Source organism: Falco peregrinus, chromosome 2 (genome assembly GCF_023634155.1).
Source record: "Falco peregrinus isolate bFalPer1 chromosome 2, bFalPer1.pri, whole genome shotgun sequence".
NCBI classification, from domain to species: Eukaryota; Metazoa; Chordata; class Aves; order Falconiformes; family Falconidae; genus Falco; species Falco peregrinus.
In genome coordinates, this window is record NC_073722.1 from 35,645,863 (window position 1) to 35,664,007 (window position 18,145).

The window sequence follows — 18,145 nt, forward strand, 5'->3', positions numbered from 1 at the left end:
CCGGCAACAACAGCGAACGTCAAACCCGCCGGGCGAGGAGACGGGGTGACGGCGGTCTCCCTGCGTGCTGGAGGGGCTTCCTCGGCTCTCGCCGCCTCTCCCCGCCGCCGGGGCCCGCTCAGCCCCTTCCTGCCCGGCGAGGCTCACGCACCGACTCAGGCCGGGCTCGTCGCGGCGGCGGTTGGGACCCGAGCTCGCACAGGTACAGGCCCCGCGGGGCTCCCTCAGCGGGGCAGGCGGGCGCGGATGGGCAGGCGGCGCATCCAATCCGGAGCCGCGGCCCGTGGGGCGGCCCAATGGCGCGCGGGGGCCGGGCTCGGCGGCGTCCGCCGGGAAGGAAGCGGCCCTGCCCCGGCTGAGGCCCCGGCTCCCCGGGGCGGGGGAGGCGCAGCCCGGTGTGGCGCTGGGGAGGTGGCGGGTAGGGCGGCTGCGGAGCAACTCGGGGCGGCGGGAGGGCAGCCGCGGCCTTCGGCCGAGGGGCTTCCTTGGGTGGGAGGGACTGGCTGAGCCTCGGAGCTGCCGGCGTAATGGCCTGGAGCCGGGTTGGAAGGGCTCTAACGGTGCGGGGCTCAGCAGGCCTCGGCCACGGATGCTGCTGCGTGAGCGAAGCCTCAGCTTCGATAGCGTAGAAGGAAGGAACGAATTCCTGTGCGGATAGTTGTGGTCGCAAAGCAGCACCTGTGGGGTTCGGTTATCATAAAGTGGAAGGGGATTCATATCGAGAGTGTATGTTGGGCTTTTATTTAATTTAATAAAGCAGAGGCTGACACCCATACAGCATTCATCTAGATTACATTTAGCTTTTAGTATCCTATCATGCTTATCAACACTGCAAAAGATTTATTATGCAGTAAGAAAGTAACATGAAGAAAACATGAGTAAAATCGGAATCAGACAGAGCCAGCAGAGTATCAGCAATTTATAAACAAGCTAGATGTCATTTTTACTGTGGTAGTTATTACAGCCAAGCTATCAAGAGGTTTTAATGATTAGATAATCAAAGTTACTTAATTGGAAGTTTGGAAACATACAATTGAGTCGCCTATTGAATCTGGAAATTGAAAGTGTATGTTCAAAGTAATTTAAAAACATAGTTCTGGACACCATTAGTTAAAAGTCTTTATAATAACAATGGGTTTTCTTGTTTTACGAGTGAGTTCTCAAAGCATTCCTCCTGAATTACTACAAAGCTGAAAGTAATTGCACAATGAGGAAGATAAGAAGTGATCTAACAAACTGCACATGAGCTGCTACACACATGTGAAAGCTTATGGATTTTTTGCACCTGGTTCTGGAATGGGTTAAATTGTGGCTCACTGTTTCTTCTCTGAAATTTCTTCAGATGGTACCTAAAATAGCAAATACATATTTTTCAAAATATATTTTACATTTAAAAAGACTTAAAATTATTTCTGCAGTGATATTTTCTGTTTAAATATGTGAATGCATTATAAGAAGGCTAGTTTCTTGAATGACAGTATTTTTTAAATAATTCAGATTTGATTATGTTGTTGGTGATGTATAGTAGTTAACTTCTGTGTGGGGAGAAAAACTCTGTGAGCACCAACAAGAGCTGTTGATATTCTTGCTAGCTCAGTATTCCTCAATAGAACGTATTTTGTGGACAGGAACTTCTAGCTGAATATTGCAATAAAGTTATTAAACTAGCAAATAAAATTTGGATATTTGATTTAGGGCTAGGTAGGAAACCTTGGTCCTCTGTGACCGCTACTAGTAGTGCATGTAAAACAGAAAGATAATGTGACTTTGAAGAGGTCTGAAAGCTATTATAAAGTTGCCAGATGCTTACCTGATAGCATAAAGTTCACTTGATAATTGACTGGGCACAGCCTTTCTATGAAATAGAAGGCCTTTCTATGAAGTAGTTTCTTGATAATGCTGCTGGTCTTTCTTGTCTTCCTGGTGTATTATGATTATGAGACTTGTCACAATATAATTCCTAATGAATCTTTAGAGCCTTGAATTTCCTGTTACTCCTTTGTTTATTTAACAGTGCCCAAATAATAAGTATTTTCAGACGATTTTTAACAGTTGGAGGTTAACAAATGGGTATAGAAATGTGGCTTTGTTATAATGATATAAACTAATGTCAGGAAAGATGGCAAAAATACTAGCAAAACAAATTCATTAATGTGTCTTGCAAAAAGTTACCTCAGCAAACAATTTCTGCATTTGGCAGAACTTTCTCTCTACTTGACATACACACTTTACATAGAATAGGTTCTCTTGTTTCATCTTTTGTAAAAGGCAAGGTTTAACATTGTAATGTTGACATACTTTTTTCTTCTGATTTTTGTTGCCTTAGTGGTTAAGGATTTGAAACAGTGATGAGGAATTGCAGGCCCTCACTCCTGGTTCTGTCTGTCCCTGAAACTAGTACTTTGCTGACTGGCTATTTTATCATTTTGTTTATGGAGTCAATGCTATATTGTTCAGGCAGATTTTGTTTTGGTTTTTACATGAAGAGGTACACTGAGAAAGCATGTAGATTGTATTTGAGTTACATCTACATGTGTATGTATACGTTTATCTTTTTCAAAACCTCAACTTTCTCACATAATTGAATCGAAAGATCATTATTATTCAGTCATTCAGATCATCTGGTATCTTCTGAGAGTTAACACTGCCTCTAAACTTGGCATCTGTCTATTTGAAAGTGTAATACCTTGTTGGCAGTGTTCAATTTATTCACAGGGCTAATTCACATGGCAGATTGTGGTATAGCTTCCTCTTGAGAAGCAGCTTTACCAGTAGCCCTAAGGACTTAAGACCTAAGCCCTAAGTTATATGCTGGTCTCAAGAAAATGAGATTACCTTCTTTATGCATACATTCTTGCAGGCAGTTGTATATTCTGTTTATGCTGTGACTCAGTAAGCTTTTGTTTTCTTGAACCTGCCTGATAATTTGTAGCAGTTAGTCATGGTTTAACCTACCCCTGTAAGACAAAATTAAGCCAAATGTGTAACTGTACAGGACATGAGAATAAAAATAAAGATGAAGTTATGTAAAAACTTGCGTTATTACCAAACTGAATATAATACATGTGGCTACAGTTTCTTCACAACTGTGGCCTCATCTAGAAATGAATTCTTGAACTTCCTCTGAATGGCTGCTGTTGTAGAGAACTGCTTCACCAGCCAGCTGAACCTGTCTGTTGTCTACTTCCATCTTGGTTATGCTTTTTTTTCCTGTAATTTCTCCATTTTTCTCCCATAATCACTCAGCATGGGTTGTTTTCTTCTGCTTATGTAGAACAGTTTGCATTCATGCCCAGTCTTTGTGTTAAAATCTCATTTTTAATTCCCCATGCTAATGGAATATACGTAATTTCAAATACATGTGAGATCCTACCAGGCCAGGCTGTAAGTGTTTCTTGTTTTTGTAAGTCGGCATCAGGAACATGCAGATTACTAGTATGATCACTTTAGTGATCAGTCATCATGGCAAAAATTAATAAGATAATCACCATATATACACTGCTTGTGATAGTATTAAGACAACATTCGCATACTGAATTGGTATGATTTATTGTACTTTAATTTTCCCTCTTGGTAAATACAGTTGGTTACTGAAATTTGAGTTGTGGCATTCAGAAGTCTTAATAACTGACTAACATGCAGGATCTCTTATTATTATTACTATCTGCAGCAAAGTTTGACAAAAAATAACAAACACAGTTATAAGAAGCCCTAACCTGAAGTTTTTATGCTACTATGCAAGAAAGCTTGAAAAGATACTTTGGGTGCTCAAAGCCAAGAAACTGAATCCTTAACACATTGTCATTGAAGACATTAAACTTTGTCTTAATGTCACAACATTTTTGTTTCTCCTTACATTCCATAGCACTTCATTGACTCTAAATAAGCTATTTTTGTTAAATTTTAAAGGAAGACTAAAGATAATAATTCCAAATGTTCTGATGATTAAGGCTTCTTAACTTGCATAAGATACAAGTTAAGTTTGGTGCTGTTTGCAGAAGCTCGTTGTTAATTTTCTAACTCTTCAAGCATAGAATTTTTTTTTAAAAATCTAGTTTTTTATGGTGTTTGTTTTCAGTGTTTATTCAGTTGCTCCATTGGAGACTGATTACATCATCAGCATAACTTTGACAAAACTCACTTTTTTCCTGTTCACATGAGTCCTACAATTTTATTTTTCCAGTGTGTGCTGAGTTTGTCTTACATATATTTATAAATAGCTGTCAACATTTAACTTGGATTTTATGTCCAGCAGGCTCGCAGATGGGTCAGGGACTCTGGAGAGTTGCTAGGAGCCAGCAACTGCAACACCAAGGATACAGCAGTCAAGGCTATCTTACCAGAGAACATGGTAGGAGGATAGCTACTAACAGTGTTTCCAACACAAGTCATCGCAAGCAAGCCCAAGGAGGCATTGACATCTACCACCTCTTGAAGACAAGAAAATCTAAAGAACAAGAAGGATTCATTAACCTGGAAATGTTGCCACCAGAGCTTAGTTTTACTATTTTGTCGTACCTGAATGCAACTGATCTCTGTCTAGCTTCATGCGTCTGGCAGGATCTTGCTAATGATGAGCTTCTCTGGCAAGGGTAAGCAAAAAAAAAAAAAAAACAAAAACAAACTATTACATTTTAAATTTGGCTCGGTCTATGCTTTTTGTCATTCTAACCTTAGCAAAGGTTTCCTAAGTTAAATGAGATTTGACATGGGGAAACATGAATATAGTTTAAAAATGTTATTCTGGATTTCCAGTTACTGTCCAGGATTACTGGAGATGACTACATATACAAGTGTGCTTGGTGCAAGTACATGTGTATTATTACACACCTGTTGTTTAATATATCGTGGGGAAAAAAAACAAGGACTTGTCTTCACCTTTTTATTAGCTCAAAACACATCTCAAATGTTTGTATTGCTTCTCTGAACCTCAAAAAAATATCTAGCTTTAGCAAGCAAAAGTATTCAGCTGAAAGTCCAGGTGGAAAAGGATGAGAACTCATCTATTGTACTTGTCTTAAAGCAACTTAAGTGCATGGTTTTTGGGAGACGGTGATGGAAGGGGGAAAGAAAAGGTTGGTTCTTTACATGCATCAAGTGAAATTTCTGCAGTCTAACAAATGAAACACATCTATATAATATAGGCAGAGTTCATATGTCCAGGAGATAAAGGAATGTTCTGTCAAACAGAATAAGATCAAAATTTAATTAAAAGTATTTTCTTTGATATTTTATGTTTTGCAAGACTAGGAAAGACTCATGAAATCGTGCTTATCTTTAGAGTAGATGGTCAGCAGAGCTTGTATCTTCTTTCACAACGTATTCTTACCCTTTAACTGCACAGACAGTTAAGTAGTATTTCTGTAATAGTTGGGCAGCTTTTCAGGTGCAATTTCCTTATTGTGCTCTACATCTCTTGCTTCCCTCATCTGTCTCTTCCCCTCTGCATTTGAATTAAGCAGCTTCCCTTCCTATCATACTTTGTGAACTCAGCAGTAGCACAGTGCAGTTATAACTTCTTAGTCACAGTTCTGTTGTTGGGGACTGTTGTCTTGGCAGGAAACAGGAATTCTAGTGAAGATCCTGCTAAGCTTCTAAGTTTATGTATATCAGTATGCCTTGTACTGTACTCAGTTCTTAGTATCAAAACCACATTAAATACAAATATATTCCCTGGACCAAAGCTTGAAGATACTAGAGCTACTTAACTACAAGCAGTGTATATTCTTAACATACAGGGAAGGGGGGAAATACATATTTTCCTCAGAGTTCATCCCGGGCAATAGCTTTTTAGTGAAATCTTCCCAAAAAAATACCCAGTTCAAAGTATAGGCTTTGGTAGTGAAAAATATATCCTGATTTAGCTATAAATAAAAATCTCAGTTTGCTTAATGTCTATAGACAACTTAAGTCTTCCATATTCCACATGTATTGGATGTGTTTGAGTTTCGGTATTGGCAAGCCCTGAGGCTGCAGTTCTGAACTCAGTCCAAAGAATAAGTGTTCCTGAACGGAAAACGAAGTGTCTCCCATGTCTCAGTGATTACCTGTTGGGTCCTAAGCATTGTGCCTCATAATTATTTACAAAACACATGTGTTGAAGCAGAGCTACCAGTTCAGGAAGGAATCTAGGTAGCAGAGTGCCTAGAAAGTGAAAGTTCAACAATTTCAGATAGTGTCATCAAGGAGACTGAGATGAGAGACAGAAACATGAATACAGAGTCAGGGTGGGATAGCAGGGAGAGAAACTGAGAAGTGATGGAAGATTGGGATGGGGCTGGATCAAGCAATTAGGACTAGTCAAGACTGGAAAAAGGGCAGACAGGGAAAGCAGTGAGTTAATGGCATAATTTTGGTCAGATGTGGTGTCTCACTGCACAACTGGGGCACAAGAAAAGAAACAATGTTTTAATCGGTCATACTGCAGCAGGAAGGGCAACTTGTCACGGTTACCCAGTGTTCAGACACTAGGAATGCCAGAGATCTCAGCTGTGTGGACGTTGCTATGATGCCACCTACTGGGATATGTTTTGAGATTGTACTTAACTACAGCAAAACCTATGAGAGCAGAAAACAATAATCATCGAATTGAAGACTTCAGGAGCACACATGCAGAAAGCTTAACAACTAAGTGTTACGATCAACCTGTTTCTAACTTTTCCAATAGTTTGAATATTTGGCTTTGTAGTGTTGATTTCATTTTGCTTCTGTAACATACATGAAATACAGAAAGGAATTTTGATAATAGACTTAATTCTATTTTCATAGGTTGTGCAAATCCACTTGGGGTCACTGTTCTATATACAATAAGAATCCGCCTCTAGGATTTTCTTTTAGAAAATTGTATATGCAGCTAGATGAGGGCAGTCTCACCTTTAATGCCAACCCTGATGAGGTAAGTGAACTGTTGCTGACAGTGATAAACAGTTAAAATAATTGTGATTGTTTTGTAGTTATAGCCATATTAAAGGCCAAGTTTTAATAGGTGCTTGTTTTACTGTAGGAATGATTAATACTAAATTACAGCCCTATCCTGATATTTTATTGCATATGGTATATGTGCACGTCATTTACGTGGCTTGCCTCTTGAGCTCTCTGTACAGTGGTCTGACCTATGGATGCCAGAAGTTCATAGCTACGTATTGACTTAGGAATGAGACAGATATCCTAACTGAAGAGAATATGGTGAATTTGAAAAGGATAAAATATGCTTACATAATTTTAAATGTTAAAATGCTTCTGCAGAGTATGAGTTTGATCCAGCTTCACTTAAGGCAGGATGAGATATAAAGTAACACGAATTACTTTATGACAGTTACTGTTCCTGTAAGGGATTTTTAAATATTTCCACTGTCAAGGAGCAAATTTGAAATATGAAAAAGATGTACTGCTAAACTATCCTAAACATTAGTTTGATTTGATTTCTGTAGATGTTTGTTATGCACAAACATAGTATTTCTTTGTGTTATATAACAAAATATATTCCTTTTCAAAAAATAACCTCATGTCAGACTAAAAGGTTTCTATTTATTAGTTTGTTAACTACCTGGAAAAGTCAGTTTCTGCTTTCACTGTCACCTTTCAAAGAAGAAAAGAGTGAGAGTAGGCAGCTTTTGCCTGGGAGATACGCAATTGACAAGTGACAGGGAGTCTTTTATGTACAAAACCATACTCCTGCTTCATGTTTCCTAGGAAAAGAAGGTACGCAGTACAGAACAAAAAGTAGCGTTAACTTCCTGCATGTATTTATTCATACACAAGGAAGTGGTGATTGGATAAATCAAAGTAGGAAATAGGTTAAAGGAACATGAAAAGATAGACTTCTAGGAGCAAATCATTCACTCTGATAGAATACAGAAAACATGAACTTGTGGACACGAGGTGAAGTAAATAAAGCAGTCACATGCATCATTACAATAATGTGATTTTGTTTAAATTCTTGCTTTATCTCATATTCTGTTAAATGAAGAAACCCACTGCTTTTATTAGTTACAAATTACAGTATTTTTTCTTTTTTCTGGTAGAATGCTGCCTTGAACTGTAATTTGCAGGGCCAAGACATCTTACCAGCACCTTGCCACTTTAGTGATTAGCCTTGATTTTCAGCAGGAGTTTAGTGATGATGATAATAATAAATGTAAAGCTTTACATAAATGAAACGCAATATTTAGGTAACAAAAATCTATGTTCAAGAATATATCAAGTTTTAATTGGTAGCATCTTTGTCTACCCAATTTTTTGTCTTTTGATTTGTTTTAATGTAATTTTTCACTTACTATCTTAGTTTATAATATGCTGTTATATTCCAAACTAATTTAAAGTATCCTTGGTAGTTTTAAAGTATTTGGAGCCTTTGCAAAAGGCACTGAGTAAAAAAAACACTAAAGGAAATGAAGCAAATTAGAACTACCTTATAGTATACCTAAATTAGGTATTAAATTTATTATACTACACTTACTTCTTCTGGGTTCATTTTGCTTATATTGTACAATAGTAGTACAAACAGTCTGCTTCAGGCCTAGTAAGAGATGAGAACGTCAGGGTATCTCCTAAGGGCTTCTGTTCCTCTCTCCCTGTGGAGCACCATAGCCTGGTAGGAATCATTGAGGACCTGAGTTTCAGGAGAATTCACAGATACCATTGCGTTTATTGTTTACAACTGTGATATTGGCAGAATTATTATTATAAGGACACTGTGACTGGAATATATGATATGACATTCCACTATTACAAATTGCATCTCTGAGTTTCCTGCCAAACTCTGCTTTACATTTGATAACAGACCTGATCAAATTACTATAAAAATAGGAATACTTACAGCCACAGGAGCAAGATTCTCCAAAGGACACCGCCCATGTCATGAAAATGGGTAACCAGGCTCCACAGCAACAGCTCCAGAGCTAGCGGTGGCTCACGGGGTAGGGAAGAGCATCTACACACTTTGTGGTAGGATTCTCTGGTTAGCCATTGTTGTGTGCATGGTGTTGTGGTATCTGCCGTAATTTAATGTATTGATTGTGTGCATGAGCTTGCATAATTCATAGCAGGTGCTCACATTCTGCTGGAAGGATGTGCCTAATCACGTTACACATAATCTGAAAAAAAACTCCAGTGCATGTTGGGTATCTCATTATTTTTTTTGTTTGTTGGTTTGGGGATATTTTTTCATATGGCAGCACCATTGTAGCCAAGATTTTGGAACTTGTTTTTTGTTTCTATGGGGAAAGGGGGTGGTTTAGTGTTAGTATTAACACTTCAATATGAATATTATGTTGTTTAATCTGCCTACGTGGTCTCTCCTGTATTCTATTCTAAAGACTGTATGTGTATGTGAAATGTTTCTCACGCAGTGCTCATTTCATAGCTCATATGCTTATGACTCAGAATTTGTAAGCAACCAGGAGTTATTTCCCACTGTTTTGTATGGTGTTTCTAACTCCCTACAAAATATTTTGTCACATTTATTACATGGACCTATTTATGTAGTTAAAATTGGAACTGAAGGTGGAAAAGAGAATCCTTTGTCAGGAAAGAAGATCTAATTTTTGTTTCATTCTTAATAATAATTATTCTAACTGATTCTGTTTAATAGCATGTGTTTTTATGGATCTGTTGCAATCTGGACTATATCTAAACTCTCACACTTTAATAGAGATCAGGATTTCCCTTATGTAGCATAATAACAATAAAGTACAGTAAGACAGTGCTTATAGTAAGGCTGGATTTCCACTCTTCTGAATGTCTCACTCATTACCAACTAGCTTTAGTTTTTGTTAGGGGGGTCAATTTTCTGACCTTTTCTTAATTATAAAAGAATTGTTAGCCACTTGCATAAAGCTACCTTACCTGACTTTTAATTATTGATAGCCTATAAATCATGGAATGTTTCCATGCTGTATGTTTCTAACCAATTTTTTTTTAAACTTACCCAATTTAGTGATCTACTAAGCAAGCCAATTTTGGGATGCATTGATTTATTCGCCCTGAGATTATTAGAAGTATGTGTATGTTGTAGAACAGGGGTCCTCAAACTACAGCCCACGGGCTGGATACGGCCCCCCCAGGGTCCTCAATCTGGCCCCCGGTATTTACAGACCCCCCTGCCCCCCCCCCCCCCCCCCCCCCCCGCCAGCGGTTGGGGGGGAAACCAAGCAGCCACAGATGGCTGCCTGCCACTGCATCCGCGCGCCGGCCCCTGTTTAAAAAGTTTGAGGACCCCTGTTGTAGAAGGAAAAAGTTCTTTTGTGGGATTTATCTAAAAAGTTGAAATGGACCAGACAGCTGAAACCTTATTAAAACTGTACGTTAAAGGCAGAGAAATTTAATCTTGTAAGTTATTAGTTATAGATTCCATGTAACATGAGAAGTATTTCTACGTTGTGCTTGTGATTTTTGCCATCATAAGTGTGTATCACTGAGACTATATTTTAAAGACACACAGTGAAAGAGACACTGTTTGAAGTGTATGTTCTATATTGTGTCCTCATTTGTCACCAAATGATTTGTAACTTAGGAAAAGAATCTTAAAAGTTTCTATTAGAAAATATAGCATCAGTACTGTGCATTTTGTTCTAGAGGAGGCACCATGAAATATATTAAGATACTGCATTTCCCTGGAAAAATCAGAATAATACCATACATGTCTAATTATTATTTACTAATAATGTTAGTGTTACTTAGAAGCCCCAGTTAGAAATTGAGGTCCTATTACACCAGACACTGTATGTACAGAATAAAATTACAGTCACGGCCCCCAAAGAATTTATCTAAATGGTTAAGCTAGTATTTAAACTTGAATTCATGTATTTCTTCAGCTTTTACTTAAGGATACTTGAATTTGGTCAGTGATCAAAATCGTCTTTTTCTAATACAGTACATATTACAAAGAAATCAGCATTTTTTGTTGATACTCATGTAATCCTACCAAAATGTAAAAGCATATAACTCACAGAATTATAAATCACCTAAAAATGTTACTGTCAGTCTGCTACTAGTGATTTAGTCACCTTTCAAAACTATTTAAGCTAAACAAATAGAGCATATGTACAACCATTTATGTTAAATTTGAAATTTCAAATATTAAGTGGAACTTGTTTTTATTGACAAATGTATTTGTCATGTATTTTCTTGCACTACTTTTAAATAAGCATTGGGTAAAATGCTTCATTGTCTTCCAACTCTGACTTTGCAAACAATTCCATTTAAATATTTTAAAGAGAAATCACATATATGTGTAGAAAAATACTGATTCCAAAATTTCTATGCCATTACCTTAGAACATGCCTGGTTTGTTTTGTATGCATATCTAAACAGAGATGTCAAAGGCAACTGCAAAAGTTCTAGTGTTGACTGCTGTACTGAAATGTTCTGAAAGTACTCTTAGCAGAGAAGAAAATCAATGCAGAAATGAAACCAATACTGAAAAAGAAAGCTTCTCAATTTTCAATACCCTGTATGGATATAAATGAATGGAAAGGCTCTTGGGAACAGGTAGAAAGCAAGCAGGGAGTGTCAGTGCAGTAATAGAATAGCTTGATAAAAGAAGCATTTTTTGACTGTACAAAAAGGAGCAACCTATGTAGAAAATAACATTGAAATACAATGAATGGCTTTTGTTGTTACAACTAGTGTATAGTTATGATTGTTATTTCCATATATAATTTAAATCAGCACTTTCATACATTAAGATTTTATCGAGGGCTGTCTGAAACTCAGTGGCACCATTCTTGTCACAAAGGCAAAATATTCTTAAGGCATCTTTCCTAATTCTCTAATGTTAAGAACATTATGGTGACAAGCAGGTTCCTCGTCTAAGTTAGGCAGACAAGGCTACTGGAAATCTTTGCTGTTGTACTGTTCACCTAACTACTCTTCCACTAAATCAGAATTAGAAGAACATAACCGTGTGCGCTGATCCTGCAGTGTTTCCTGAGTGTTAAAAAGACCTTTTCAGACCTGGTAGATAGTGGCACAGATCTGCCTACCTGACTTCAGTCAAACGTTTCCGAAGAGAATCACCAGATGACTGATAAATAATCTTAGCATACATTTTAATAATGTGTAGAGCTACTTATATCAGGCAGTATACCTGCCAGGAGTGACCATTTTAGCTACCAAAAGTGATTTATTTGAAGTGTGGCTTCAGGGAGGAATTCAAGGCAGTGTTTACAGTGTTACAAAAAGCAGATTCAATGGCATGCCGTAAATCTTGTAAATAAATTTCATTTGCTGTGAGTCAAAATTTAAGAACTTTAAAGAGAAATCAGGTTTCTATTGTTGCAAAGTAGTTGTGGTTACTTAGGAAGAAATAAAAAGCAACTAAAAATGATGGCATGTGCTGAAGTATATTTTATTTATACCCTGTTTATTTGTGGAGATGAGGAAAATTAGTAACGACATTCACGGGAAGATACCATCAAGCATGATGGGGGATGAGGGGGTGGAAGGAGAGAGAGGGAATTAAAGACGGAATAAAAATGCTTTGCAAGGAATTGGTAGCTTATCAGGGGAAGATCCTACATTGAGTTGAAATATAGTGCATGAAAGAAATTACTTACGGTATTTACTGTCACAGAGAAACCAACCCATTGTCTGTCTTAAAGAAGGTGTTATTTTCATCCTGCCTCATCTGTGACGTGCCAGGTATTTTCTGGATATGGTGCAGTGTTTGTTAAATAAATGCAGCAGGAATACTACTGAGTCTTTGTTGCCAGACTTCAGTTCATATTACCTTAAGCTAACACTTATTACTAAAGCAAATGTGTAAGTCTCATTAAGTCAGGATATATGTGAAGATGTTCTTCTGCTAGTCTTGCATAAATTGCCATAATGCTTGAGGAATTAATACACAGTTGATGTTAACTTTGATCTCCCATTTTTAGTTTACTATTTAGCTCTAATTCAAGAAAATACTTAACCTTATGTTGTCCACCCGTATTATGGTCAAACTTAAATATGATCTAATTTGGACTTATATGTAATCTTATAGTGTAACACATTTCATTACAGTCTTAAATAAAGATTCTTCTTAAAATTGGGGTCTAAAATTGGTAGAGGTTTTTTTCTGTCTTACCTATATAAAACCTTCTTATTCATTTTATAAAACATCCCTTTAACAAAAAAAGGTATGCTGATTAGCTGCTATTGTCTTGTAAGTATGTAAGCAATTATGGACTGGTGAAAACAGCTAGGTAATATTACAGCTGTTGGTTGCCTTTTTACTTGTGTTATCAATATCTTAAACATATATTGTAGTTTATTTTTTGATTAATATAATTGAGAGTTTGCTTTACTAAGCGACTTCATAAAACAACTTTCCAAACCTGCACTCAGCCCTTTATTTCTTTTTTAACCAAAATTGAAGAGCCCTGGGAAGTTAGTTTATACACTGAATGACAGGTTGCCCCTGATGTGATGTAATCTAAAAGGGCAGACTTGCAAAATATTGTGAAGTCTGATATCAGAAGATTTATGAAAAAAGATTTCATAAGTATTTTAAAAGTTATTTAGGTTGTGGCCTTAGTACATTATCCTTTGCAGAAATGCACTGTCCTGCACATTTTTACATTATTTCAACATTATGGTATAGTCAAGAAATGTTGTACTTAAGTAACACGTCTTTGTAACAAATGGTCAGAACTACTCCCAGCCCCTGCAAAATTGAATTGAAAATAATTGTTTATAGTTATTCTCAGATTTAGATTTTTGTTGTTGAAAAATGTGAACATTTTAAAATCCATTTAGGTTGGTTTTGATTTCTGAGATCATAAGGAAAATAATTTTATGCTTTGAGACATTTCAATGAACAGAGAGAATCCAGAATATCACTGAAATATTTTTAGATTAAATTTGGCATGTGGAATCTATAAGAAATGTGTGCTTGGCAAAGTGTGGAAAATTCTGGAAATCATAATATTAATATAAGATATATACAATTGTCCTATCTTTAAAAACTTTTTTTGTTAGGTACAGTGTTCTTATTTATGTGTATGCATATTTATATATGTTGATATTTACCTATGCTTTGAAATCAGTGTGCTTGTGTTTATTTACATTATTACACATTTAAACAAATGCATTTACTGCATCTATTTGAATGTGATACATTGTATACATGTGAGAACATCAATGTTTTACAGAAAGATATTAAAGATTAAACACATTATGGCTAAGATTTTCTTATTTACAGAAGTTAAGAAATTAGAAGTTATGGTCCCCACAGCATTTTAAATACAATTACAAAAGTATGAATATCAAAATACTAGTGCACACTGTGAAGAAATTATTAAAGAACTATCATGCTTGTTATGGGGTTCATAATTTTAAATTTCCTGCTGTGAGTATGTGTAAAATCTCAACCATAACAATAAATTGTTTCTTTGCATTTGATTTATAATTTTAGAGTGTATTATGCATCTTGAAATGTGATTTAGAGGAAGAAGAATAATTCTGAAAAACAAACCAACTAATTAGTAGGATTATGTTCCTACATTGCCAAGTACAATAAACACATTATGAAGAGTAAATATATTTATACATACATGTATTTTATCTCAGGGAGTCAACTACTTTATGTCAAAGGGCATACTAGATGATTCGCCAAAAGAAATAGCTAAGTTTATCTTTTGCACAAGAACGCTAAATTGGAAGAAGCTGAGAATCTACCTTGATGAAAGGTAATTTGAATTTCTCTTCAGACATTTCCTATTCATTTTCCATGTACAGCACCATTCAACAATATTTTGCTTGTACGGATGTAATTTTAAAGATCAAGAAAATGCAACTAAGTAACGCTGCTGCTAAATATGAACAGTTAACAGGGATTTAAGTGACTGTAACACTTTATAAGAATCACTGAAAATACCACGGATAACACTAGCAAATCTCACATCCTGTGCTGCTTCTGTGTTTTTGCATTTCTGGGCATAAAATGTTTTTGAAGTTGCAGTGAGCATTTAAATTGTGCAGGATAAAATCTGGATGTCATAGAGCATGAAGATTATAGCGATTTTGTTGGGTTTTTTCACTTGAGTTTTCTTTTTTTCCTGTCTAGTATGAGTGTTAATCAGCAAAAGCAGTTACCACTTTACCAAGTGATGATAGCTTTCTAACTAATGTTAACTCATTTAGCCATTGTTTGGTTATCTGATACTTCTCGGACAGAAGTCACACCCACCTCCTAAGATGCAATGGAGTATCCTCTTGGAGGCAGCATGAGCTGCAGTAGGGAACACTGCCTGCTGTAGCATGCTCTTCTACCTCCACAATGTTTTCTCTTGCCCTCCAAGATATCTTCAGGTTGGGGTAGTGCAGTATCAAGAAAAAGGAGTACCCAAATGTTCAGGAGAGGTTGAAAGAGGAGGAGAGTAATAACTGGACCTAAACAGGAAGAGCAGAGGGACAGCAGCACTTCCAGCAGGAATCCTCTCCTGCTTCTCATCTACCTCAGCCTGTACCACTAAAGGAATAAAAGAAGTCATTCTGTAGCGTTATCACTGCTGACAGTTCTGTGCTGTAAAACTTCGTATTACCAATTTTTTGGCAACAGAAAAAAAATACAGAACCGTTTAGCAGATGAGATTGCAAGTTTATATTAGCAACACTACTGCCATTCATCTTCTCTTCATAAACAGAGTGTAATCAGGCACTAAAAATAACTAGGTTTCTAAATGTTGAAACTCCTTTTAGTACTGAAATGTGTAATAGAAAGGATAAACATACGAGAATATTCTTTGGTTCACTTCAAATTTGCTTCCAAATTTCCTTCAGATGTTTTTTGCACATGTAGGCTAGTCTGAATCCTTTAGATATTTCTGTGTTCAGTGGAAAACACTTGAGAGCATCACACCCTGATGGACTTAGACTTCAAAGGGGTTTTGTGACCGAATTTTATCTAACTTAAGCCTGGTTTTAACAAGATACTCCTGTAACGGCTTCTACTTAGGCCCCAAAATGTGTGACACACATGAATCTATTCCCCTTACTATCTTTTTAATGGCTTTGTCAGACAGTTTAAAGGAAGTGAAGCATCTATGTAGACTGTGATTGAATATACGTATAAAGAAACTTAGAATCCTGATGAATGTATAATTTTATAGTATTTGGCTACTATTGTAAGTGTATGAAGAACATGTGTTTATATTATCTTTGTGCTGTTAGTGATAATTTCCTTTGTCTTTCAGCAAGAGACAAAGATCATAAAGTACTATAAAGCTTTTTTATTTTTAAAACCTACATTTTCATATTTAAACAGTTAAAAGAAACTTCTCTAATTACATGGGATTTTATTCTACCAGGCGAGATGTTTTGGATGACCTTGTGACGCTGCACAACTTCAGAAATCAGTTCTTGCCAAATGCACTGAGAGAGTTCTTCAGACACATTCATGCTCCTGAGGAGCGTGGGGAGTACCTTGAGACTCTCATAACAAAGTTCTCTCACAGATTCTGTGCTTGTAACCCTGATTTGATGAGAGAGCTTGGCCTTAGCCCTGGTAAGCAAAATAGAGCTTCGATATTCAATGGATCAGTCTTTATATTTCTGGATGATGATACTGTTTTGTGATAGTTTTAAATTCAGTGCTTAAACAAGTATTTCTCCAAGTACAAACGTGGCTGGGGAGGGTTCAGTATACAGGCATCATTCTACTTGGGTTGAAAATAAACGAAAAAACCATAAAGATTCTTTTCTTAAACCAGATGGTAAGTGAGTTTTATTTTCATGTTATCTTTCCTTCACTTTTGTCTGTGCTTAAGCTGTGTACTATCTCTAAGTTCCCTCTTGCAAAGACTTAGACACTTCACATTTTGCCTTGTGGATAGTCCCACAGAAATGAGAGGGAGTTCTGGGCCTCGCTCAAGTTAACAAGCATTTCTAATTGATTGGGGGGAAGCCAGTTTTCAGCAGTTGGACTGCTTACATATTTAGAGAGAAGCTTTAGCAGGATGTTGGCCTTAATTTACAAAAACTTCAAGAATCTGTTTCAATGCATGTGCATAAAGCCCTTAGTGACTTTTGGATAATGTAGAAGCATTAAAAGATACGCTGCCGTTATTACTTTGAAAATTAGTATATTATATTTCACTGGGATACCCTTTTGGGTTGTTACATATGTGTAGATGTATATAATGGTAAGCCCAGATGATGAAGACTGTAAGGTTCTCGGACAGGGAACAGTATTATTAATGATCACAGTGTCCTTTCTAAATTTTTTTTTATTTATTCTCTCTTGTCTAGATGCAGTTTATGTACTGTGTTACTCTTTGATTCTACTTTCCATTGATCTAACAAGCCCTCATGTGAAGAACAAAATGTCAAAGCGGGAATTCATCCGAAATACAAGACGAGCTGCACAGAATATTAGTGAAGATTTTGTAGGGCACCTTTATGACAACATCTACCTTATTGGCCATGTGGCTGCCTAAAAGCACAATTTGCTAGCACTTGAAACTTGTAATTTTCAAAAGCTACGTCAAGAAATTAATTATTTTGTAGAAATGGGGGTTATTTTAGTGCTGGTCATTCTAACCTCTGTATGCAATCAAAGTTTGTGTGTGTAAGTGTGTGTATGTGTAAACTACTTTTTCTATCTATTTACTGTGGGAACGGAAGGATTTGGAGATTTGCTTTTCATAATTTTTTTAGGTTTGCACAAAACACCACCATTAGTCTGATACAGCCATTCACAAATGTTAAACTGACATTACAGTCTAAGCTGACAAAGTGGTGAGTTTGTGCATTAGATCTGCTTGAAACTTTAATAAGTTCATTCTTTTTAGAATACCCTGTAATGTGTATATATTTAACTAAAGAGATTTATAATCATAATTATTTTATTGTAAAATATTTTAACTAAAATTTCTCCTTTTATCTCTTAAAATAGTGTTGTACTTCTTTCTTCATCTTTTTTACAGTGATGCCTACCTCAGCTACTTAAGTTAGAGAAACACTGGTCTGAATACTGCAGTGAAGTTTATTCTAGGAGATGACAGAAGACTTGTAAAATGTCTAAGCTGTTATTTAATGTTATATTGATTAACTTGAATTAGCAAGTTGCCAATCTGCTATTCACTCAATTTGAAAGAAGATTACAACTACTGTTTTAGGTGAACCCTGATGTTATACAGGGATAGCCTAGGGCAGTCGT

At 36.6% G+C, this 18,145-nt stretch overlaps 1 protein-coding gene and 1 long non-coding RNA gene across 3 annotated transcripts; one reads left to right on the top strand and one right to left on the bottom strand.

Annotated features, from left to right (window-relative positions):
* Position 1: 1 nt before the first annotated feature.
* On the top strand, positions 2-17,878 carry FBXO8 (F-box protein 8). 2 transcript variants are annotated; one of them, XM_055794296.1, is made up of 6 exons: positions 2-202; positions 4,256-4,592; positions 6,769-6,895; positions 14,557-14,675; positions 16,296-16,492; positions 17,236-17,878. In XM_055794296.1, the coding sequence occupies exons 2-6, from the start codon at positions 4,264-4,266 to the stop codon at positions 17,421-17,423; spliced, it is 960 nt and encodes a 319-aa protein (XP_055650271.1). In that variant the 5' UTR covers positions 2-202; positions 4,256-4,263; the 3' UTR covers positions 17,424-17,878. The 2 variants fall into 2 exon arrangements, with proteins under 2 accessions (XP_055650271.1, XP_055650272.1); XM_055794297.1 differs by having other exon boundaries at positions 16-202; positions 4,253-4,592.
* Positions 721-4,590, bottom strand: LOC129783723 (uncharacterized). The gene is made up of 3 exons (XR_008745565.1): positions 4,519-4,590; positions 2,836-2,957; positions 721-1,349 (listed from the first exon to the last, which is right to left on the bottom strand). It is a non-coding gene; the product is annotated as an uncharacterized LOC129783723 (long non-coding RNA).
* Positions 17,879-18,145: the final 267 nt, after the last annotated feature.

Bases quoted from the DNA above. Each gene is read 5' to 3' on its own strand.
- FBXO8 (XM_055794296.1), top strand. From the start codon at position 4,264: ATGGGTCAGGGACTCTGGAGAGTTGCTAGGAGCCAGCAACTGCAACAC. The intron at 14,676-16,295 runs GTAATTTGAATT...TTATTCTACCAG, and splicing joins AGAATCTACCTTGATGAAAG to GCGAGATGTTTTGGATGACC. The intron at 16,493-17,235 runs GTAAGCAAAATA...TCTCTTGTCTAG, and splicing joins AGAGCTTGGCCTTAGCCCTG to ATGCAGTTTATGTACTGTGT.